The sequence below is a fragment of the Larus michahellis genome, chromosome 14 (genome assembly GCF_964199755.1).
Source record: "Larus michahellis chromosome 14, bLarMic1.1, whole genome shotgun sequence".
Taxonomy (NCBI): domain Eukaryota; kingdom Metazoa; phylum Chordata; class Aves; order Charadriiformes; family Laridae; genus Larus; species Larus michahellis.
The window spans coordinates 13573203-13598959 of record NC_133909.1 but is presented as its reverse complement, the minus strand read 5'-3'; the positions used below and the strand labels follow the sequence as shown (position 1 = coordinate 13598959).

Here is a 25757-nt window from a genome sequence, read left to right as displayed (position 1 = left end):
AAAGTGGTCCTAAAACTTTGGTCAGCTCAACGAGATATTTACAGAAAATGCCGAAAACACACCAATATTTTGTAGGAGCAAAGCAGGAAAAGAATATGCCTGTTTGACAATCCTAGCAGTGCTCAGGGAGTCTCCAAAAGACACCAATCCAGATGAAGTCTGATGTGAAATAGTGTTAAGGGACTGATGCTGATGATCCACTCAAGAGCCAAAGCATATAATATAATGCCAATCAGTCTCTTGCCTACGAATTGCGAAAAATTAAAATAGTGTAGCATTAGAGCCTACCACACTGGAAAAATGTTTGCATATATGTTTCTTTTATGTTAAGTGACCTACTTTTAAATTTTTTCACTAGTACTAGAGAGACTTAGTTTTATTTCTACAGTCAAATTATTCCCTTCCTTCCTGAACCCCTTTCTTTCTTCCCACACTCCCTCAAGGGGAGAAATTCTTGTACTTCACAACGGCATCTCCTACTGGCAAATCTCAGGAGCAATACCGAGCGGCACAAGAAGGAGCTGCTTGACTTCCCTGAATGGGCAAAGCCCGCAGCTCGGGTGGTTTTACAAGATCTCCGCTCCCGCTTTGAAACGTCGGCCAAGCGGGCCAGGCTTCCCAATGTGCCCAGTGTATGGGAGCTCACATTAGCTCAAGTGGGAGTTTATTAATTATGTACCTTTGAAAATTACCCCTTTTCTCGGATTCCTGACTGAAGAAACCTTTTCATTATGATGGCAGAAAATGGGCAACCAGCTCTTTTAGGGACACATTTAAAAAGGTATTACCATTTGCATTTTCATTCCGTGTTGTAATTCGTGTTCACTATTCATGAAATAGTGTTTAGTGGTTAAAATCATATAGTAGGCATGAAGATTCCCAAATTTGCTATTCGGTCATTGCGCAGTAGGACACCGTGCAGGTTGGTCATTGCAGGACTTCCCTCCCTGCCCCCCATACGTAGCTGTCAGCAACTTCACCCAGGCAATGAAGTTGAACCGGCGGTAAAAGGCTAGGAGGACAGTGGAAGGAAAGTGCTCGAGAGATGTAAAATATCGCTTAAGGTGGTTTAATTTCTGTTCCTGGGGAGCAGTCAAGCGTAAATTTTCTGTACAGTCATAATAGTAATTGTAACGCTACCTATAGGATGGAAGAATAATTTGTGTTATTAAACACCGTAACTATTTTCAGTATAAAATAATAGAGAGATTTTTCTTTTCTGTTGCAGTAATGTTGGCCCTTGCGTATAGGTTGTGGAAAACTTTGTTTGCAAAAACAAAGCTATTGTTTTAACAAAAACCACAGAAATTTTGCCTTTCATATTGAATCAGTAGCATAATGAGTAGTGGAGCAATAGTTCAACATCAAAGGAGACTTTGTGGATATATAGTGTGTTGCAGCAACAGCGAAAAAGTTCCCACCAGAAAGGAATTTTGCCATATGTGAACAGCAAACATATGTATTAGGTTAAAACCATAAGATTTCCTTTGCTTTACACCAAAAACAAGAGAGAACTTAAGTAGAGAGGTTTTCAAAGTCGCGCGCTGGAATGCAGCACGGAGAAGATTCGGAGCGGTGTCAGTGGACAAAAGCGCTATGAAAACCCCAAAAGCTTTGAGGATGCACCAACAATTTGGCTAAAACATCAGTATTTCACTTTTTAAAAACACACGTGTTTTGCTCTGACTCACGGCATTACATCAGGGATCTTCATAGATATATTTTCCCAATTTATTTATAGTAGTAATAATCCCAGACAAATTTACTTATCTCTTGCTTTGAATTTACTTTTCTGCTCTCTTTGACTAAGAGCTGCATTTGACTCTGTAAATTGTGAGACCACCTAGTCTGAAGGAGAAGTTTTTGCCCAGACAGCCCGTACTTACAGCTTCGTGGAGAGATAAAGGTACTCAAGATTGAGTGTTTCTGTGACAAAATTTAAAGCATCTCCATATATGTTTCTGGAACAAAATTTGCTTTAATTTTTGTTGACATTCACCTGATTTTTGTTTAAAGTTCCAGAGCTAGGTTTTCTTCTCGTGAACAGGGAGAGAAAACACATCAATGGATGTAATTTGAATTTAGAAGGCGCTTAAAGAGGGGCCTGTGTTTAGAATTATTGTTGGCACATGTTTTGAGGATGTAAAGTGGAAGCCTTCTTCTGTGGGCATTAATAAGGAGATAATTAAAACTACAGTAGGTAATTATGGTAGCTTTTATTACTGCATCTTTCATTAACTAATTATATTAATTTGGTAATGTTTGAAAAATTCTTTGAAGATTAAAAGTGCCAACTATTACTACCTTTAGTTGTAGTATTACTCTGCACTGGTCATAAATATTGGGTCTTTTCTTGATACGGATGCACATCTGTGTGCGCAGAGTTGCTGGTACAGCTAATAAGAATTACGTATATACATCAAAAAAAGACTCTGCCACTATCTGGCATCATCTGATCATGATGAGCAGCGGCTTTCCTGCTGACACTTTTTGTTTCAAAGTGAAAATACATTGGTATTTAACATTTTTAGAAGATTTTCCTTTCCTTGTCAGTGTCACGTATTTACTCAACCCTCAGTACCAGAGAGATTAATCCTTGTGATCCCAGACTTGCCACTGACGTGATGGGAGCAGGGATCAAGCCCTGTCTGCTCTCAGGAATACACCAAAAGTAGGAAATTATTTCAGGCTGAAGAAGCAAAACATTACACCTTTAAAAATACAGAATCGTCACAGTAATGATCAATACCAAGTGATTAAAAATAATAATGATTTCTGTTTATGTAATTCTTCCAGAACTGAATTTTCTTTCAGGGAATCCAACACTTCTTTTTTAAAATATTCTGTGGTTAAGGGATAATCAAATCAGTTTTCATATATTAAAGACTAAATCCTTCATATATTCCCATTTCATACTTGTTCCTGTGATTCTTAGAACTCTTTCTCTTACCAGCTTTTACTTGATTTAGATTAAGCCCTGTAACTAATGCCAAAAATTTATTCCTGCCTTGAAAAGGGATTTTGTAATGCTGGCATCGTACCTTTTTGTCTCTCTATGGCTCCTTGTCAAAACTATATGCTTTACAAGTTGATTTTTTCTAAAAAAAAACCCCCTCCGTCTGGCACCCAGGAGTCAGGCTGGATTCCTCCGGTCTCGTGCATCATCCCAGCATCTCTGTGATGGTCCACGCTCCGCACTGACTCCACGTGTGCCGCTCTGCTGTCTCCAACGCGCTCCACGTTTCCATGAGCAGAGCTGGGTTAAGCATTTCGCTGGCGATAATCAACCCACAATAGCATACTAGAAAAAAGAAATGCCTGCTCCGAAACGCGGTTCGGATGTTCCCTTCTCCTTTTGTATCCGCCAGTTCCCAAACGTTTCGTGTGTCACAGTGACAGGGATGGACTCGTCCACCAGCTCCACTTGAGGTCCCCAAATCCGACCGTAATATTTCAGGGACGTAGTCTCAAAGCCATTACTTTTCCCTTCCATCCTTCTCGTGTCTCCCAATGTTGTATGCGACCACAACATTTACAATGTGATTTTATTTTAGGATCCTTTCCCTTTTTACAAATAAATCAAATGAATGTTCCTTTTATACAGCTGTAATTCACCCACATTGTTGCAGTAGAGCTTATTATCTCATTTACATTTTTAAGTGCTTTTCAAAGTGGAGGATATCTGGGCTGGAAAGCAAAACATTTCATTTCTTTGTTCTCAGGCCAACACAAAGCACTTCCAAGGTCAGGTATGGTGTAGACTTTCAACAGCAAACATGTTTACATGGCATTTGAAAGCCGGTTTAACTGAAAAAAAAAAAAATACTGTCTTTATAACAGTGATGTAAGTTAAGTTAAGTTAGCAAAGCTGAGGGACAGGGATTAATCCCGTACCTGGAAAAATTTAACTAAATAAGTTAGGCTTTGTTTTCCATTTAGGGAAAAAAGCCTCTGACACTTAAAAATTGGCCTGGTTTTTAAATTTTTTTATCCCTATTTCTTCATCTCAGCAGTTATTAAACGTAAGCTCTGTCACTCTTTGAGCAAAACCCGACACTTTGAAGCTGTAGAATAAAAACTGCATTTCTAAACAAAACAAACCCCATTGTTTAATTTTACAAAGATGTTCTGTGGTGTACCTGGGGTAAGTCATCTGCTGTTTTTAAGAGTATTCAACGTGACAAAAGCTTCTCTGTCAGACACAGCAAAGATCGGAGGGTACTGGGTAGCTTCAGAAACAGCCCTCAGCATTCGGGCTCCGGCCACTCCAAATGAAGCTTTTTGACAATAGAGAGAATTTTCAGTGCGATCTTCAAAAGGGCGCATTATTCATGACATCCATCAGCATTCCTCCTAGAAAATTAAAATCATGGGCAACAAACTTGCTTACTCCTAATTACTATTTTCAGAGCTAATCGTATGCAGGAATCTGCAGCAACCATGAGATTTTGATTTTACTTTTTTTTGGCATGGCTTTGACCAAATTCTGATCTTTTGGTTTTATTTTTTTGTCCTTGTGCTGCTAGGGAAGCTGAAATACCCAAACGAACATTCATTACTCATGGAACATCCTTTATAGGCAAAACCAGATTCTACAAAGTGACCGGTAGGAGAGCTGGTGTGCAACACAGCAGTGGTCCAAAGGTGGTCAAGTTAGAGGTATTCATGAGTGATCCGAGGAGTTACTCTTTTTTTCTGCCATCCCAATACAAAATGTACCAACAGCCAGTTACGATGTGATTGGAAAACTCTGTAAACTCATACAGTGTATTTTGGGTTGGATAATCGATGAATGGATAATTATAACAGTTTGCTACACTTATATGCTATAGCAAAACCACCTGATTTCTAAATTGCACTTGTTTAAGACATTTTCTGCCCTCATAATGGAACACAATATGCGTGTTCCATGCTGGCAAACGCCATCTAGAGTAGGTGGACCTAACAAAGACTCTGTGTCATCTGACTTTCACAAATTAAATTACTTTAAGGTGCATTGCAAACCCTCAGATTCAAAGGAACCTCTCATTTTATGCTCTGCAAGATATCTTCGTTTCTTGTAAGTAAGTCAAAATGGAGAAATTAAGGAAGGAAAGAGCAGTGCACCGATTCTCCTCTTTGCCACCCTGTGGTTGCTGCCTTTACCAGGAACTATTTGAGATGCTGTTTTGTGTTCGGTGCTGGCAGATTTGTGTGATGGAGTGTGGTAGAAATCTGGTCTCTGAGAGAGATATCTACAGATGTACATTCATACATATGTGTACATACACGCTGTCTCTTGACCATCTTCAAAGTCCTGGGACAGAGTGAAACTTGCTCTGGAGCACAAGGAAGGATTCCAGGCAGGGTGGCTGGTGTGGAGTGAGGCTTCACCATGCCGAGCTCTTTGGACTGTATAAGTCGATCACGTGGAAATAGAAGGAGAGGACGGGTCATACTTCTTAATTTATCTGAAACATGCTCGTTGAATGTTCCTGAGAGTCATCCTGTACTGGTTATGTCTGGACACTTTGGAGTTTTGGCAGGATTTTTGTCAGATTGAGTCTTTGGAGATCGTTGTGATACCCGGAACGGCCCTGCTCCTCATTAGTTTCTACATTTTAGTTTTTAAATCAAAGTATGCTTGTTTGTGTTTTACCTTACCAAATTAGATGTGCACAAAGCCTACAATTCACACATATATTTAATTATATTAATGCAAATTCCTGGTACTGCAAGACTTGTTGAGTATTGAAGGCCAACCGGTTATATATTCAGAGCCTGGATTTCAACATTTCTCAGAAGCGGTGATAGCATAAAAGTCCCTGGGCAGATTTGAAGTTCACGCTTGGGTCTGGTTAAATTTTTTGGCATCAGTACATGTAATAGTCTTATAGCTAGAAGACTTTAAAGTTAATGCCTGGCATCACTTCAAAACAATGTGCGAGATCTATCATAAGTAGTCCTCTTATCTTATCTCAATAGCAATTTTATCCTGTAAATGATTTGAGAGTACAGTATTTCACTGCTGTGGAAAAGAGCAAGGGGGTTTTTTTCTGTTAAATCTTTGCACTGCGAGTACTGTTACTGATCCTGGTTTATGTATGGGTGTTCTCCTTGGGGGAAGCAAATGTTAACTGTGTCGCCTGCTCTGCCAAGCGCACTACGAGTCCGTGGGCTCCTTGGTCTCCCCTTTCCCGGCTGCTCTGCAGAAGGGCTCTCTGCAGCTCAGCTCTTTAAAAACCAACCCGGGAGGCACCTTTGGTGTCACTTGCAGCGTATCTCCCACGCGAGCCCCTTCCCAGGCCCAGTCCTGACTCTGCGCCACGCTTTGCAGCTGATGGGTAGCCGTGCCCTGATTTCCTGCCATACAAAAGATAACTCAAAATATTCCCTTTCTGCTGCCACAGCCGCCTCTGTGCTGATGTCAATCTAACAGCCACATTGTGCACTTCGCTTCAAGTCAGCACTTGCGGTTAACAATGCCTTTATTCAAGCTGACAACATAACTAAGCTTTTAGTAAATGTGTAAGTAAATGTTAAGTGTGTATTCAAACATTCAACAATGACTAGGAAACTTTAAAAAAAAATATCTTTGAAACTTTGTATTGTTTGTTTGGTGTGTATCTGTTAGAAATAACATAGGCTATCAGTTCCTTGGGGCGTGACTGCTCTTTTGTTAAGTGTGTAACAAAAAGATCAAGGCTCTGAGGGACTGCTGTAATAAAAATAAATATATATGAAGAACAATAATGACAAAATAAATTTGTCAGTGCATTTTATGAGCTTGATTTAGAAGTGATTATTTCTGAACTAAATAAAGACTGGATAGTTGTGGTGAAGTGACATGATCATAATATTCCTTTTATTTATTGCCATTTATACTTCGTTGGTAGATGGCATGCTAGACTTGACTAGAGGGCGGGAGGGAGCCCCTCGTCTCGGCGAGCATCCCTTTTCAATAATATGGAATACATTTTCACTGCAAATTCCAGACATGGTTTTCCAGAGAGAGGATTATTCTTCTGGCTTAAAGGAAAAGTTATTGGCACACTGCGAAGTGGCCATAGGAAGCAGAGACTGTACAAATAAGACGATAACAAAAACCTGAGACATTTGTAATAGCAAGTGCAATTGTTGCAATTGCAGCATTTCCATTTCCCTTTCAATCTTTGAGGGTATTTATTGCATTTTTAGCATGAATACTTGTAGCCTATAATAAGATAGAACTACTAAGAGTTAACGACTCCTGTTCGATCTGTGGTCCTACCTGTGCAGAATAACTTTGGCCAAAGCGGGTCTGTCCCGTACGGCTGGAAGCGGCTGTAGCTGAGGAGCCGTCCTGACGCTGCGCTGTTTTCTTAATCAGCTCGTTGAACGACATTACCTGTAAGTTCTTCTGCTGTCCTGTGTTTCTCACGTGTGTTTTGCACCCGTTTGGTGTCGTTTCAGGCTTTACAAGATGAAGTGGAAAGTTACCGCGGTCAGCTGCGGGCTGCAGAGAAGAAGCTGCAACTCAGGGAGCTGGAGGCCCACGAGCAGGTACCCGCTGCTGTCCCCCCCCGTCCTCTTCCCTCGGGCAAGGAGGTTCGAGGTTTAAAAATAATATCTTGCTTCAAAGCAAAAAGCACGTATTTTCCTGCAAAATTTTCAGCTAGCTTTCTTTTCTGTTTTTTTGGTAATAAAAGAGAATTAAACTGTCTGAACCCTACAGGCAAATGCTTATCTCATGCTCTCTACTTCAAGTTGGTATTTCAACTATTCTAGCTGTTAAATGATGCATTTATTTTGAACCGACTATACTGTTTTAACAAGGTTTCTGAGACTATTCTAACCTGTTGTTTAATGGCTTGTACGAGGAGAATTATAACCGGACAATAACTGAGCTAAAAATAATCTTTATTCTTGATCTTATGCATTCATTGTCCTAGCATGTTGTCTGTAAACAGTTCCATATGATTAATAGTGCTAAAATTATTCTGGACACTTTCAGTGAAATCGGAGATTTAGTGTACTTCCAGCAAAATAGTGTATGTAGTTCACAGACTAATATTGGAATGGGAAGACAATGATGTGCAACGAAGTGCAGATTAAATTGAATTAGTCAGGAAAATATACAGCTGGTGGGTATCTGAATCACCTACGAATTTATGGATTTCTAATACAAATCAGTTTTTGCAGCATTTGAGAACTTTATGTGGTGCTGAGTAAACAGTATCCATAACATATAACATATATCCTATACAACGCATTTCTAAATCTATACCTGCAGGAATAGGAAGTCGGGGTGGTTGTAGAAGAGTAATAAGCATTAATTTCAAATATTTTTTCCCCAGTTGCTTTCATCCTACTTGCACATGGGACCCCTCATTCACCCGTGGTGTTTATGTTCATGTATTTCCTCTCCGGGGAGTCAGTGATTAGCTCTTCTGCTCTCTTCCCCCTCTGCCTCCCAAACCTAGATGTTGGTCGGGGTCGCTCGCGCACCGGAGGAATTTGGTGTGGTGAGTTGGCCGACAAGCATTGCATTCAAAGAGTCTCCTGGAAAAGCAGAAGGAAAATTAGCTATTTGGTGCATGGTTGTCCCTCCCAGGGACAGCACTGCCTGCACGCTATGAGAGTCCTCTTCCAAATCTCTTTTTTCTTTATTTTTTTTCTTTAATCTTTGCCACTGGCATTTTGCTTTTTTTTCTGACCCGTTATGAGAGAGGATCCATCAGAAGAAACAAAAAATGGGTTGTGAAATACAGAGGTGGAAGTCTGGACGTGCAGATTCACAGGATGGTCCCCCCTTTCTGCCTTCAAGGTTTTCTCTTACATGAGCACCTGCCCAAACCAACCTACGGGCTGTCCTGTCCACACAAAATTCATGAAGGACTAGCTCAGCTGGTAACGTCCCGTTCCCCAGTATGAATGGAACAGAAACGTTATTTAAATGACACCGCATCGTCCAGCTTAGAGCTTTTCCTGCAGGGTGGTACTACCTTAGCAGACTTATGGTAACGCTCGTACCTGTGTTCATCAACGGTCTGGTCTCTGCCATTTGGCTGTCGGGACGTTCTGAAGAAGCTGAAGCCATTGAGGTTGTCTTTGTTTAGGTGGCTTTGGTTTATTTTGCAGACAAACATTTTGAAAGTTGTTAGTGTGTCTTCTCTGTGACTGGTTAATCCATTAGTTATCCATTAGTTATCTCTCCAGGAGGAAAATGGAAAAACGACAGCTCTGATGTATTTCCAGTTATTATGTCTTGGCCAGGCTACCTGTAAACATGTTCATCAAGTATTAGCAGTAGCTAACGACTCATCAGCCGATCAGGGAGTGGAAATATTTAAGGCAGCAACGTAGAACTCGCTTTCTGCTTTTTACCAAATAATGTCTGAATTGGAATTGCATAAAACATCAAAATTTGCGCTGGCGCTATTACAAAGGCCACTTTTCTGAGCTTTTACTTGCCTGTAAATAAGGAGGAGAGAGGGTTAAACAGCTTCTGTTTTTCATTAAAAGGAAAAATCTTGTGTTTTGATTCTATAACAACAACAAACAAATGAATGAGACATGAAAAAACATTTTGTTGTGCTTTTAATTAAAAATAAAAAGCTGTTTCTCGTTATGGCTTGTTGGGTGGTATCTTGGTGCTCCATGTTTGTCTTTTTTTCAGTGCAATGTCCTTATAACTCTTCAGTCTCTAAGAGTGACTGACAGATCCACAAAGCTTAACTCTTTGTTACAGTAACCCTCTGGTGATCACACAGAGTTAACCTTTCTTTATTATAATTATCCAGAGAGACAAACTATCCTATAAATAAGTGGGGGGGGGAAATATGTTGGAAGGACTCCGATGGCAAGCCCTTGAGCTGTCTAGAGGCGAGCATGGCGCTGCAGTTGAAGATGAGCTGTTGTTTTTTATGGAGCTTTTTCATTCCAGTACTTCATGTTCTTGTATGAACTTGTGTTTACTCCTGTTTACTGTTTCGATCCCCTTTACGGTGTGAGTAGATGCAATCACGTTAGATCTGTGTGGTTTCATCAGTGGTGCAGTTCGGCAACGTTATCGGAGTGATGAGTTCCAATCCAGATGAATGTACGTTTGTCAGAAGTGCCTGGGAATTGCTCCCACTTTGACTAACCGAAATAATATTACCTTTTCCGTAAAGGTTGTCCTGTCTCTGCTAAGCATGGTTTTCTAGGACAACGGTCCATGTGTTCCGTGATGCTGCACTTCTGGAGCCTCAGAACTGTATTATCTTTCTTCATGTCAAAATGATGGGTGTTTCCTTCAAAAATTAGGTGTCCACCCTCTTGAGACATATGGACTTGTATTCATGGAAAGTGGCAAAATAGCAGTAAATAAAGTGTAACTGACACTTAATATATAGGTTTTTATATTTATAGGGGTTTTTGATCTATAGTCGCAAGGCAGTGAAAGCAGGCTGGGAAGGTTCCTGGGAAACTTGGGCGTGTCCAAGCCCTTTCCTTGCAAAGCGATGCTGAAGTTTCTTATATCTCACCACTGTGGAACTCTGGGAACCGGCTTCCTGTCAACTGCTCCCGTTTAGGTTATGTCCCTGCATCGTAACTCTTGTAGGGTGTCACTTGGTTTTTCTCTGATGCATGCCTAGATCTAATGTAAGACAAGATTTCTGACAGAAAGATGTCTCATTCTACTAAAAATGGTTCTCTTTCTTGAGTCATGTGGCTTTGTGCAGTTGTCACTCATAGTTAAAAAATCTAAATTGTTCATCCAGCAGACTTTACATCCTGTGAACGTGTAATTAAAAATGACGCACATCACTGAGAGCTTAAACATGTGCCTTAATGAATCAGGGAATTTAAGCATGTGCAAGAAATTTTGCTGAATTTGGGCCTGTATAAAAATTAATGGTAGTGATCTTCTTGCTTTATTTACCTAGATGTCTTTAGAATACCTCATTTCATTCAAATTCCATTTTGTAAGGGTAATCACCCCAAGCCAGTATACTAAAAAGCTCCAAGAACCTCTCTTTTGAGAATTACATGCAAGATTTTTTTTCGTAAAAAAATGCACAACTATTCTTTTAATTCCTCGCTCTGGTGTTTTTAACTGTGGGGGTGGATTGAGTGTGATGTGAAATTTCTAATTGGGGATAACAGAGGGGAAAAGTTCCTCATGTTCGCAAACAGCCGAGCGTAGATACTCAAGCTATAGGGGTGCTCCTCCAAGCAGCCAAGTCACAAATAGAGTCGTAAAGGAGAGAGATTCTCTGAAGACAGAAAATCAATCGTGTTCAATTCATGAATGTTACTGAGGAAATGAAGGAGAATACCAATGTAGATTTCCAGCCCTTTAATTTCTCTTTTCTCAAATAGATTATAAAAAAGGGAGAAAGCAGTTATCAGAATAAGGATGTCGTAGAAGTATTTGGAATAAAACGGAACAGCTTGGTTTGTTAAGTGGATTTCACTCATGTTCAAATGAAAACAGGAGTGATAATTGTAAAAGAGCTATGATTCAAAAGCATTCAGCGAGTTTTCGTTTTTAATGTTTATTATTCTGACTTGCTCAATTTTTTATGACTGCTGGATATTTACCACAGTCAGCCTAACTTCCCGTTTCCATGCCAACTAAATATATTTGTTCTCAGATGAATGCTGTGATGCATCGTTCTGCAATTTTAGTTGCTGTGTAGCAGAGAGAACTTCTAACATTTGCCACACCTTCTCCTGGATGGGAATCGTGCTCCTGCCTGCAGCTCTGGGGAGCTGGGAGCGAAGGGGCAGCCGGACAGAGACGAGTCCAGGGTACGGCTCCCACGAAATCCTTAAGACAACGGTGGCTGGGAGACCTGAGTAATATTAATCGCCCTTTAGTTTAGGGCTTTTGGTCCATATTTCTTTTCAGGTTCATTTTTAAAGCTATCACAGAGTTTTAAATGCAGACAGATAAATTCATGGAACATCTTTGCCCTCGCTTCCATCATCCTGCCCTGCTAGGTATGCTCTGGAAAAATCAGGTGGAAGGAGTGGAGTTTCCTCCGTCTGGAGGTGGGGGAGGCGCTGCAGGAAGGGTGCTCCAAACCCAGCCGCTCTCCTCTGACGGGACTTTTAGCTCAGGTGCCCCAGGGGATTGGGAAAGGCACCGCTTCTGGGGCCCCTGCCTCGAATTTCCACACTTTCTCAAAGGGTTGTCTTTCTCAGAACAAGTCAGAGTCATCTAAAATCAGGCTAATAAGCTCTAGGTTAGGTATTTAAAAATGAAAGTTTGCTCTGTGGCCAGCAGGTGAGGAGGATTTAGGCAGCCTTTGTCTTGCGGAGCCCACCAGCACTTTGGAAACTGAGAACCAGCCACAGGCACTGGAGCTGCTGATGAAATTCTGCCATTCGCTCCCATTGCTTCAAGCCATGTTGCTGAAATTCTTCCAGAATTTTCCCCCAGAGACCGATTCCTGCTCCCACAGCAATGGGAAGCTTAGTCTCCATGTGAAGGATCTTCACCCAGGAGCGATGCCCAGCGAGCAGCCCTTGCCCGTCCCTGCCTGCGGACCCGGCGTTTAGCCCTCGGGCGGCAGCGCTGGCTCCAGCGCTCCGCAGCCTCCGCTGCCACAGGGAAGGAAGGGGGAATCCAAGAGAAGTTTCCACGGTGACTTTCAAGAACAGCGACACCAAATATTGTCACATCGAAGCAGTTCCCGCAGTTTCAGTATGTGAACAGCACGGACCGGGCGGGCTGTGGCTGAAGAGCGCTTGTTTTTCTGCAGTTCTGCATCCTTCCCCTCTCTGTCCATTGCTCTGCCGGCACCCCAGGCACGGGGGTCAGGAGGGTTCTGTGTTTTTCCTCCATAAAACATTTCATATATGTACATAGAGTGAAAAGCGTAGGAGATGAGATAAACAGCCAGGGTGGCAGAGCTCCTCACAGGCTGGCACCTGAAAATCTGCTGGTTCGATGTCTGCAGACAGCACGATAGGAGATTTCCTTCCTATCTACTTATGGTGAACACATTTCAAGTTTAAAACATTTTTCTTGAAAAGAAGATGTTGGAGAGCCACATACAAGCGGCAAAGAATCTGACACAAGCGAGGGCGTGCTGGTGAGGCTGTTTGGCGTGCACAGACCAAGACCTCCGTCTCTGAGCACGTTGTTCTCTCTTCAGACTTCCCGACGGAGGCTGTCTGGGGAAGAATCAGAGTGATTCTGGTTACATCCCTATAAGGGACCTTTCATGGAGATAGGCGCCCCCGTCGGTGTACGGCAATGTTGACGAAGGCACCATAAATGACTACTGACATTATTTGGAGCCAAATTCAACCACTTTCACGTTGGTTAGTGTCTACTATACATGCAATTCCATTGATATATTAATTAATCACTTTGATACAAAAGCACTCCCCAGTTTTTAATTAAGACTGAGATTGTTAGAATAAATCATAACTTTGCATTTGATGTATTTTATATTTTGTATAGCATTTTCTTTAACAGTCTACTGTGAAAGGAATGCAGAATTAAACGGAAAATAGTAAGTTATACGGTATAGCACAAAGTTTCAGATTAGCAGAAGGAGATAGAAGCTGAGCTTCAAGCACAGAAAACCAGATTTGCAGGTGGGATTTGAAAGGAGCTGGAAATCAATGGAGTTGAAAGTTCCCAGGAGCTCCATATGGCAGGAACTGCGGGAGAGAAGGCTCTCACCAACTGTGCAGCTGTCAAAGGGAGAAGAGGTAGATGATGCTGATGTACGTGTGGAAGCCAATGATCAAATGTTAGCTTTGGTAATCAGACACAACTGGAAAATACACAAATATATACCCACTTCATAGAACAGAATGATTTATTGGAACGAAGTGGCCAGCTGGAGAAAGACATAGGCAGAAACTACAGAACAAATAGTTAAAAGGAAAAAGAGAATTTTTACCAGAAAAGAACAGGAGCATATGCTGGCATGCAGGAATTAGAGAGTGTTTTAAAATGACAGTTTTCTAGCTCTTCGTCTTAAACAGTAGTGAACGAGGAAGAGATCTTTCTTCTAAGAGAGTGGTACGTCATTTTAGAGCGTCTGTGGTTTGCTTGCATATTATCAATTAAGGGAATTTTGTTCTGTCAGAACTGTTCAAAGCAGGACTACAAGGGACAATGATGCTGGTATTTAATGCAGGGAATTAAAAAAAAAAAAAAAGAAGAAATGTCAATGCATGGAGGAGCCAGTCGGCTGGCAGAAGAGAAGAGCAGAGACAGCTCGTCTCCAGCGTGGGCTCTCAGCGACGGGTGCTCAATTAGTGAACTGTCCCATTCCTTTTTTCTAGGTGATGAGGTGCCGGGATGGAGCTAAAAAGGACAGAAAAAGGCCAGCTTTATGCTGATTTTTACTGTAATTTAAATTCTAAAGTATTATTTTGTTTGCAATTTAATCAGCATGAAATGCCATCGATGAGACGTCTGCCCGCAAAGCGCAGCAGTGGCCGTGTCCCGCGCTGCCCGTCCTCACCCGTGGCCACCGCCGAGCAGCCTCTGGCCAACGGGGGATGCTTTGCAATCCCGGCAGCTTGCTTTCCAGTTGAGATGCCGATTAGGTTCTTGTCCTTGAAAGAGCGAAAATGGTGATAGTTAAAAGTAGCTTCTGATGATTGCCTACAAAGACTTGCTTGTTCGCGCAGTCAGTGTGAAAATGCTGAGCCCCATCCTGCCCGCTGCTGGGCTTCGTCAGCTCTCCCCGTCGTTAGCGAGCACTCAGCGCCTCCGCGGATCCCACACTGAAACCTCCGCTTGCTGAACCACCCCACGAGGGAAGGGATCATATAGAAGGTAACACATTCCGTAATGTAAAACTGAAATACATAAATACATTCCAGTGGTGGTGTCGAAGATGCTTATAGCTTTATTTCAGACTTAATTATCTTGATAGCGTATTAGGAATCGGCAGAGGCAGAAACGAGCACCATGTGTCTCCAGCTGTGGCCCAGCAGCGCTGGTTGATTCTGTTCCTCCCGCTCAGGGGGTGCGAGCCGTGGCCGAGCCCCCCCGAGGGCAGGACCTTCCCACTGCCGGAACGACCCCTCCGGCTGGTGGAAGCGTGGACAAGAGCTGAAGGGAATAGCGCTCGGGGACAAAGATGGCATCTGCGATGAGTCGTTCAGAAGGAGGGGAAAAGAAGTCAGGGATCCTCCAAATCCCAGCTGGAACAATAGCGGAGCCCTGGAGAGGGGGAGGTTGAGAGAACAGCGCGGATTTTCTAGCCGCAGCATTCCTGGTTGTTCTATGGTGTTGACAGTGAAAGCTTTTATTCCTCTCCAACTCGCGTAATCCCAAGAATGCTGTTCTTGCCATATGCAGCCCACTGGTGTTTTTTTTTTTTAAAAAAAAAGCTTTGCCTGCCTTCCCTTCCTTTGCGGCTACGAATTATATAGACTTGTATTGCTTAACTACAAACAGGATTTTCCAGGTGGGAGATCTTGGTTAAGAAAAGAAAGATATCGAAATACAAGCCACCGAAGTAATAAGGCCTCTTGGATGCAGGTTGGGAAAAGGAAAAATATGACTTAGAGCAGAAAGCTCAGCCCGGCAGAGCTGGAGGTCCCCGCGGGTTAGTAAAACAACAAGGCAAAAATGTTTTGGATGCTCAGATGGTTTACTAGCTAAAGACAGAAAAACAAAGAGGAAAGCTATGCCACCAATTTATGTTTTATTGAAACTGTCAGAAGAGAGGAGGTTCTCCAGCAGTATTTTCTCCGTGGAGAACAACATGGTGTACACTTGACAAAATAACTTGCTCAGCTGATCTTGCTCGGTTACTGTTTTCATCTGAGCCAAATTCATGCAATTTATAGCGTTCGTTACTTTTCTTAAGAACTTGAGAACGTTTGTATCAAATTGCATTTTATTTCTCTAAATCTGGAAGAACCATATTTCAACATACGTTGCACAGCAAGAATAGAAATTCCCACTGTCTGAAATAAGAGAAGATGTGGACTAAAAAGCAGTGGATATTCATATTTGATTATATTGTGAAAAGACAAATGTTCAGGCCTTGTTCTGCATTGAAAAAATGGATACATCATTAGGAGAAATTGCTGGAGAAGATTTCAAGCTCTAATTAAATATTCTCTTATGACAGAATCCCAAGAGATCTGAAATTTAAGGAAAGTGCAGATTTTGGTAGATTTGGTTCCTCAGTTGCAGGTATTGCCCAGCGTCCCGCAGGCAGCTGATGGAGGGAGGGTCCCGCAGAGACTTGTGGCAGTTTTGTGGGAGCAGAGCTGTGCTCCCTTGGAGGTTAGGAGTGCTCGGAAGCAGAGGAGGAGTCAGTGCAATTAGGGAGAACACAAACGAGCTGCGATTAATCATTACTTTGACATTCATTGGGTTGTTGTTTGGGTTTTTGTTGATTGGGTTTTTTTTTAATTGGGATGGCATCGTAGTAATTTGTCCTTCGCTTGCCCTTTTCAAAGTGCTTTCAGAAAATTACTTCGGCAATCTTCACACCACCTGAATGAAGTTGACCTATGCAATATTATTATTATTATTATTATTATTATTATTATTATTATTATTATTATTATTATTATTATTATTATTATTATTATTATTATTATTATTATTATCCTCATTTAGGGTGAGACTTCAGTCTGAGACTAAATGATCTGCCTAAGGCTGAAGGAGTTATTTTTACCTTTTTGGTACCCTAACCTGACTTCAGATTTATTACAGCAGATCTTTCACGTCTCCTTTCAGAGATGTGTATTGCAGAAAGAGGTGCGTAACCTTTTTAAAGAGATTTCTCTTTTAAACAGCATTGTAACATACCGTTGTTTAAATAATGCAGGAAAGGATTTGAGACACAGGAAATTTTCTCTCATCTTACTCCCTCTTAAACGTGGAGAAAGTTTGATAATAATTATATGATCCTAATTATGCCTTTTGGTCGCTATCCTGCTATTGCCTGGCACACGTGGAATTATCCTCCACAAATATCATACACAGGCAGAAATTGAGATACTAAAGAAACCATACCACCTCAGTTAACTGAACTGCCTTTTGACTCTTATCTGACATAAACAAAATGTTAACTTTGTGCCCTTCAAGACAAGATCTGTTTTTTTTAAAGGAACTTGAACAACTCTTCTGTGGTCCCTTCATTTACTTTGGCAATGTACACCTCAGAGTTTCTTTTGCATTTTCCTTGTGCTCCTCTGGTTCAAATCAAGTAATTTACAATTGGGAGATCTGGACAAGATTGCATTTGGGTTTGGTTTTTAATTATTGTTTTTTAAAGAGATGGGGATTTTGCACCAGGGACAGCATGTTCTGGGTGATAAACTCAGCATCACGGACCTCTCGGAAGGAAGAAGGTGAGAGTGGGTGCCAGGAACCCCAGGATACGGCGTGGTTGTGGCTGTATAGAAAGCATAGAAGAGAAGCAGAGTATCCTCTGCTTTGCAGGCTGTTAGCTCGCGGACTAAAATGTATCTGGTCATCTTGAAAATACTGCATTTTTCCTGGCTGTGTGTAGGTTGTTTCTTTCAAAAAGGAAGGAGAGTGACTCCAGTGCAGCGAGGTGCCAGCGGGACTTGTTCCTGATCGGTCCCGTGCTCCCCTCTGCTTCTCACCCAGCCCCACAAACAAATAACGAGTAGCTGCAGAAGTGAATTGTGCCACCTGAAGACCCTGTGAAGCAATAAAATTGAAACTTGTCTTACGCTACTGAAAAGCGTTGGGCCAGGCCTGACCGCTTGGTTTGGAAAGCTTGGTATTGGATATTTCTCTTCTGGGCGTCAAAACCAACTTTTATCTCTTTTGAGAACGGTCAGTGCCCACCTATGACAAGATCTCATGGTCTTCCGTGAAATTATAACTTCCCCGCTTTTTGCTTCCCTTCGTATAACTGCGTGAATATTTGTCCCTTTTTTGTAATTTATCGTGTGGCTGCGCATACCTGAGCTATGTGTGGCAACTTCAGCTTCCAGTTGTTTCTACTGACACCAAAGATGATTGATGGTACAACTTTAAACCTCATATGTCAGCCACCAACCTGAATAAACAAAGACCAGTGTGGCAGCTTAATATTAAAAGCTATAAAACCTTCCTAGGGGTTCGTGGATTAAATCAACTCACCAAAATGAATTTTCAAAAAAACCCCAACTTTCTCAGGATTGAAGAAAAACGAATACAACAGTAAATGAAATAGAGCTATCCTCATGCAGCAGACTAAAGCCCTCCTGAGGGCTGAAGAATTGCAATTTTAAACATCTCTCAAGAGTGCAAGAGGAGACACAGTATTTGTGGATCCTAGGGAGGCAGCTTGAGGCTATAAAAGAACAAAAAAGCCTTTAAGGCACAAAAAAAAAAAGTTATAAAAAACAATCCCTGCAGACATAGCTTTCATTGGTCAAAAATAAGTGTTAAAAAATAAAAACCTTCCCACATTAAAATTAGTATATGTTAGCCCACTATATATTATTTTTCAGTTGCAAGAAGTGACTCAGATTTTTGCCATGCACTATTTTAATCTCCTGGGTCAATAGACCTTGAAAGTAACTTCAGCCAAAAATATCAGCATGTTGTTTATCATAATAGGACAGGAAACATCTGGGATTTTATTTTCATCTTATTGTGATGCAATTATTAGTGAGCACAGTTGAAAGTAACAAATTTTGTCTTAGCAAACAAACAAATTGCAATTGTATTCCAAAGAACAGTTTTCACTGCAAAAAACGTGCGTCTTCCCTCTGAAATAGAGTAAGAAATCAGCCCCAAGCAATATTACAGCTACCAGGGCTTGTTTCTCATTTTCTTTCTCCGTTTTCAGCCAACTCAGTAATATATATCCATACTTTAAAGCACAGTATGTATTTCTTCATGATTTTCCAAGAAACACCTTTGTCAAAAGGGAACAATCCCCTTGCTGCTTTGCAGAGTTAATGGCAAACGTTGACAGCCTTGTGAAAGCATGTATTTAGAGGACACTTGCAGATTAAACTATTAAAACCAGTGACTTGGTTGAAAGAAGGCTGTTGCACAATTAGAACATTATTATTTCACTCGCAGAGCTGTATTAAAATTTCTGTTCTTTCTTCTTGCAATGAAACTTGCTTGACTTTCCTCTAGGAAAAATTATAATTAGGGGCTCTTGCTGTGTGCTCGGCACCTGCGGGACCTGGTGTGAGTCCTGGCTCGTGGGCTGGTGCATGATATCAGGGCCTGGGCTCAGCTCCTGGCATTGGCATCGCCTGAAAATGCAGAGCTTGAGTGTGAGTCGGGCCCCGGCGATGGAGATTCCAGAGAAGCTGTGGCTGCCCCGTCCCTGGAGGGGTTCAAGGCCAGGTTGGACGGGGCTTGGAGCAACCTGGGCTGGTGGGAGGTGTCCCTGCCCAGGGCAGGGGGTGGCACTGGGTGGCCTTTAAGGTCCCTTTCCACCCAAACCATTCTCTGATTCTATGATTCTGTGCTGGTTGGGTCACCCCAACATATTGGCAAGGTGATGGATCATCCAGATCCTCTTAATTGTGGAATAAATCTTTATTATTCAAAATTTAGGAAATAAAAGCATTTTGCTGTTCTAGCTGCCCATTTCTGCTCCCGTCTCACCACGAACAAATGTGACACGTTGAATGAACTGAGATATATGTTCCTGATCTATCAAGATCCCCACCCAAATGAGCTGTTGGCTCAGAAAATATTTATCCTGGCAAGGCACCTATGCAAAGCATTGTAAGCCCTTTTAGAAGTAGAAGCATAAATTTATTGGTGTAACTTTCAAAAACATAAATTTTGATCACTGCCCTATATACAAGCAGAGTTCAAACAAGGTTTCCTGTCTCACCTTTTTTTTCTCTTTAGATTTGCATAGTGGCATCACTTACTTGCAGCTCACAAGGAAAGCTTCTAATTGCCTATTTGCATAGAGATTTGGAGATTTCTTCTGCATGTTGGAATGACTCATAGGCAGAATTTTCCTAAAGTTTCATCAGATTGTTTTATTCCTTTTGTATTGATAATTGTGTTATGCATAATGCAGATTTTGGCATGACCTGCTTTTTCCGAAAGGTGGTAATTGGCACATCTTGCAGTGAACTTTGGGCTGGGTTCTCACGAGTTGAAGCGTGTGCGCCCCTTGCAAGCTGGGAGCTGGAAGTTACAACTCGTGGCTTCTTCAGATGTAAGGCTGAGGTTTTGATTTGCGGTCGCAATGGTAGATTTAAGCAATTTGGTAACTAAGCCAAAATTAGCGCAAAATGATGTTGGCGTGTAAATCATTGGGAAAAAAGATTCCATTTGAGTGTTTAAAGATATTTTATAAGTTAATCTGATATTGATTCCCTTTTATCCTTTATTTACATATTCAGCTGCTAATCCAGAAAAACACCTAAGTACTTGCTTAATTTGAATTAAGCGGTTAATCCTATTGGAAGTTAAGTACAGATGTGAGGCCCTGATTCAGCCGAGTACTAACGCGTGCGAGCAGTCCTGTGCCACTTGGTGGATGGAGCTGATCCAGACTCTCTGGACTTTTCCTGGGACAAGATTCGGCACATACAGCCTCACCGGAGAGATACGAAGCACAGTCCTTCCAGCTCATCTGTCTTCATTTAACACGGCGTTGTAACCATACTGCTTACTCAGCATCTGTTGAATAAGGTTATGGACTAAAATCATTTTGGTGTGAACATCTGATCTCGTAACGTCTAAGATACTCGGACCTATTCGTTGAAAGTCCCGGAGCATCAGTGAAGTTGAGGAGGACACAAAGTGCAATGAAAAGCAGTTGTGCAATCAATAAAAAAAAGGCCTTAAAAGCACCTAGAAATTATGTAAAAAAAAATCTTGGGAAACAGTAATTCCCCTTGTCTAAGGGAGTAAGGAGCAAATATCCCTCTACTGACATGGTTCAGATCCCACCAAAGACAAAAATAACACTTCTGATTATCAATTTGAGAAGTTTATGGCTGTATAAATGCTCTGTTGAGACAGATTTAGGAGTGATTATTGCTTCTTCAGACCACGGTCCAACAAATGCCTTACTGTTTCCTTTTCATGATTTTTTCCTCCTCTTCATATATTCTTTATTCTTATGTTTTCTTTTTCCTTTCTTCCTCTTTTTTACCTCTTTTGCACTTTATAGGTCTTTACTGATCTTTCTTCTCCTTCCCTTTCCCTTGATATCTCAATTCTGAGTTTACTTGGGCTCCAATTTGGGCAAAAGAAGCAAAAAAGTCACTCTCCGGCTTCCAAGAGCAACCATCTATATATAAATTTCTTTTTGTTCTGTTTCAGATGACCCATATACGACAAGAATATGAAACCACATTCAAAGGTCTGATGCCAGCGTCTGTGAGACAGGAACTTGAAGACACCATTGTATCTTTAAAATCTCAGGTAAATTCTTCTTATTCATCTTCAACTTTTTGGACTGGATAAAAACCATCTCTTCTAGACAAGAAATTATGACCATCTAAAATTTGGCCAAAAATAGTGAGTAAGTCTCAAAACCAAATTATGGCAGGACTCATATACTTCTGACTTAGTCACTGTTCACAAGGCTTTTCTCCCCCAGCCTCCTCACCTTAAGAATACCATGTTGTAACTTTTGATCCCGGATTTTGCTTCAGATGGCAATTGAAGGTAGAAATTACGCTGTATTCAGTATTAGGGTTTTTTTCTCAACCTTTCATGTGTAGCACGCAGTTATCTCTCATCTTCCTTCCCCCGTTTCTCCTGAAGCAATCATTTAAAGGATGCATGTAAAGGGTGCAGAGAGAATGAGAAATCATTTTGTTTTCTTTCAGCCTATGTAATAAAGCAAATGGGGTATTTCTTTTAAGATAGTCATCCAAATGATCATTGTGTTGTTTCTACATTTTCCAATATAAAGAGGCTCTAATAGACTTCTGTAACTGTTCTGGTTTTAATATTGCAAGACGCTAGCTCATCTAGAGCAATACAGGATCAATATTATTTGTATGAAATAGACCATGAAACTGGCTAATAGAAATATCACAATGTCATTGTAAATAGGGAATCACTAACGAACCGAGTGTGGTTCTTCTACGTGGTTCCCGCAGAAGCTGTTTGATGCTGGCCTATTCAGGATACTAGGAGCTGGAAGAAAACAAAACATCATCGTTGCCTGAACTCACATTAAGAAGGATAAATAGCAATAAAGAGGAGTGATCATTGGTGTGAAATAATGGTGATGCGAAGAAAACGCTGCCAGAATTCGCATGTGGCCCAGTGCCGGGCTGTGCATTTAAACGTGTTGGGAAGGACTGGGATCTCTCCTGGGCTGCAGGGAAGAGACGGGAGAGGCAGGGCAACGCTGGTGCCTCAGAGCTGCCCGCGGGCTCTGGGAAGAGCAAAAGCCCCGAGGACACAGCGTACAAGTGTAGGCTTGATACCAGCACACTCCCTGTACCAATTTCCCAGACCGTTTTTCCAGCAATTATAGATCTACAAACTCTCCATTTCTCTTTCTTATGCAATCTCTCTAGAGGAGATGGTTGGTAATTTAATGTATATGCTTTTTTTCCTTTTTTTTCCCCCTTCTTTACAATGCCTAAGCATTTTTTTGCTATGCGTGAGACACTTCTGCTGGCAAAGTGTGCCTTTAATAGAAGTAGGAAATTTTCATAGGGGAAACTTTCATATTCCTGTGTGCTATAGAGATGCAATTTCAATGCTATGTTGTAAACACTCTGCTTATATATCAAGGGATTCCTAATGGGAATGATGCTCTTTCTCATTTAAATAGCTGTGGGAAATTAAGAGTTAAGGATCTACTGGGGAAATCTATTTCCAGTTGATAGTAAAAAGCTATTTTTAAAGTGTGGTTGACTATTAGCGCTGTCTGGTAGGAAGCATTACTCTGGAGCTAATATAAGAATACTGCACCTTTTAATGAGTTTAAAAAAAAAAAAGTAGAATCTGATATCCACCTGCAGGGCTTCTGTAAGCGGCAGCAGCATTTCAAAAGAGTAAAAGTAACTACACATACTCAAACCTGGGTGCTATCCCAGAAATACATAGCTGCTGGCTGTGTTTGCAGCGGTGCGCTGCCGTCGCAGACTGCTCAGCAGCAGGGCTCTTTCTGAAGCACAGGTGTCCTGGGCTTTGAAAATTGCTGAAATTCCTGTTTGAAAACATCAGACAAGAAGGGCAGCGGAATCTCTGCACCTGTCAGGATTATTTATTGTTGGAGGAGGATGAAGAGGATAGGCTGGGTAAAAACACCCAGCAGTGATAAAAATAAACAAACAAACAAAAAAAAGAAAATACTTGAGGCTTGGGCAAAGTTTTCTAAAAGCGTTGCTAAATATAAAGTACGCTGCCCAACTCTCTGCTCTTGGTGAGTCGTCCAAAAGTGGCCACGGTGTATTAATAAACATTAATTTTCATACACTTGAAGAACAGGTGAGTACCTTCATCACAAGAGCAGAAGTGCAGGGATCCGAGCGGAGGCTTCGTATGGGAGTTGAGAATAGAACTGGAGCTCCCAGAGCCTCGCGTAGCCCATCTCATCCCCCCAGCTGAGTTCAGACTCTGTTTTGGGTCTCTCCCTAAAGCAGTAGGCAGCGTGCAGCCGGAGCGGGGCCAGGGAAGCCGTGCTAACGACCTTCTGTCAAGTATTAACCCTAGTATGCGGCTAAAGTGTTATTGCATTTTCTTTTAGGCAGGAAAGACGAGAAAAACGCCCTTTATGAAACGAGTGCAAATTCATTAATTAGAATTTTGTACACCATTTTCACGTGGGATCTATGTTACAGGTAAATATTCTGCAGAAAAGAGTCTCCGTCCTCCAGGAAGAGCTGAACACCTACCACGCCAGAAGGTACGTGATTACCTTTGATCAATTTGTCCCATTTCACACCTGTGGATCCCAGTTCTTGAAGTTTTACGGCTTAATTAAAACACTCAAATATGGTTGCCGTTTTAAAAGATCCTTATTTTCAGTAAACAAGCGTCTGAGAATTTTCCCAGTGCTTAGTCAGTGCTACTAGAGCCAGATGAGAGAACTCGCAGGTGCATTACAAGTCTGGGCTTTGCCTCGACGTTCATGATGAGACAGTGGCTGGGTGCACAGCTGCAGCTCTGCGGTGATGCCACCTCCTTTTAAGATAGAAAACAATGATGCAATGCATAATATTGCAGATCACATCTTCAAAGTACCGGATCTTCATGAGCCTGAGCTTTTTTTTTTTCAGACGTTTACACCCTCCAATATAAATTATGGCAAGTGCTGCAGCAATAAAAAGCCTTGCTGTGCCTTTAGAGTAAGTGATTCACATGGAGAGGTGAGTAAAAGGAAACTTCCTCGGAAAGCCACTCCAGCTCTTTTATATTTATAGACTTTGATGATATTTGCATATCTCACATGAGGATTTCTGCAAATAAGAATGTGTGCTTGTAAAAATAGCGTAAGCATTTGTAAGATATTTAGCCATTTGTAGAAATGTTAACCGTGTGAAAGTTGTCTGAAAGTATTAATCCTAGACTTTTTCTTAACGAGAATTAGCTAAAGCTAATTGGAAACTGCAAATGTCAGAGATTCTTGGTAATAAGTCCAGCGTAGGTAACCTTGTTAGGTAAATATAAAGTTGTGACGTAGTCTCTAGACGCTCTCCAATAGCAGTGGTAGCATTTAGCATTGCCAAGGGATGCGTTTTGTCTCAAACTTGTTCTGAATTAGTGTCTTCGTTAGTTAGGAAAATAGCTGTTTAAAAAGATGAATAATCACGGACCATTAGATCAGGCCAGGCCACAAATGACGGAGATGCTGGGGGTGGAAGGAGCCCCAGCTGTGTCCTGCTGGAGAAGAAGGGCAGGGACGGAGCCCGCACGGCGCATCCCAGCTCCTCTCCCGGCCAGGCAGCCGCCGCGTTTGCGCCGGGACATGGAGAAGCTCTTGTGCTGCTTCCGCTCAGGGACATTTTCCTCCTGAGCAGATATTTTTCCAAGGCTACATTCACATGACAATTTTTGTTAGCGTTTACCTGATCCTCATTCACTGAAATACTGACTTTTACTGCTGTATGCCCCCGCGTGCTCCTGACCGCCCCACACAGCCGCGCTCACGGCCGTACCCGGCCCGCTGCCAACCGGACCCAACCCTGGTCTCAGCCTGTTGTGTTTTTATAGTAAAAATAATGAAATAAAACTAACGAGAATCTCTTCATTTTCAGGTAGCTGCAGGAGCCGTTGGATTTCTTCGGTTGCCAAATGGACTGCTTTGAATAGGTTTGAAGATTTGGCTCTTGTAAATTAAACTGCAAAGATCGGTGGCTGTTTTGTTAGCACATAAGATGTAATGAAGTTCATGAAAACACATCCATTGCTTGTGCCAGCATATTTTTAGTTGCATCTTCCTTCCATTATTTTTTTCATCATTCTCTTATTACAGACTTATGCTTTTGATATACAGCGTGTTTGACTCCGTGCTGAACTTGCTTACCGAGCAAGTAGGGTTTTCTCTACTAATATTTTTGTTATTGCTTCCCAGTCCCATTCTTTTCACTTTTACACATGAAGAAAATCCCATTTTCTATTATTATTGTCCAAAATATTTTAACATATTTTGACATTGTTTTGTGCCCATGTGTTTACATAATATTAAAATATTATTCTTTTGTACTATTTTGTTTTGACATTATTGTCCTGCTTGGGCATCTCACTCACCTCCGTAGCCACAGTGCATATGAGAGTTTTGCATGGCTTTGTGAACAGGGAAAACGTATGCTGTGTTTCAAGGAAAAATATCGTAGCGAGAACGAAAACACCGTGATGACAAATGCAGCCGCCGTTGCCAGTTAATTGCATA

At 41.5% G+C, this 25757-nt stretch overlaps 1 protein-coding gene across 9 annotated transcripts in view; it reads left to right on the top strand.

Annotated features, from left to right (window-relative positions):
* The window catches only part of CEP112 (centrosomal protein 112), a 171889-nt gene extending 146306 nt beyond the window's left edge, over positions 1 to 25583 (top strand). For 5 of the 9 annotated variants that reach the window (XM_074608019.1, XM_074608018.1, XM_074608023.1 and 2 more), the window contains 4 exons: positions 7432 to 7521; positions 21221 to 21322; positions 23707 to 23771; positions 25123 to 25583. In XM_074608019.1, coding sequence (XP_074464120.1) covers positions 7432 to 7521; positions 21221 to 21322; positions 23707 to 23771; positions 25123 to 25126 — 261 coding nt within the window. In that variant the 3' untranslated portion in view covers positions 25127 to 25583. Of the gene's footprint in view, positions 1 to 7431; positions 7522 to 21220; positions 21323 to 23706; positions 23772 to 24144; positions 25078 to 25122 lie in introns of those variants that run through there. The other 4 variants (XM_074608021.1, XM_074608020.1, XM_074608024.1 and 1 more) reach the window with 2 other exon arrangements.
* The last annotated feature ends 174 nt before the right edge of the window (positions 25584 to 25757 follow it).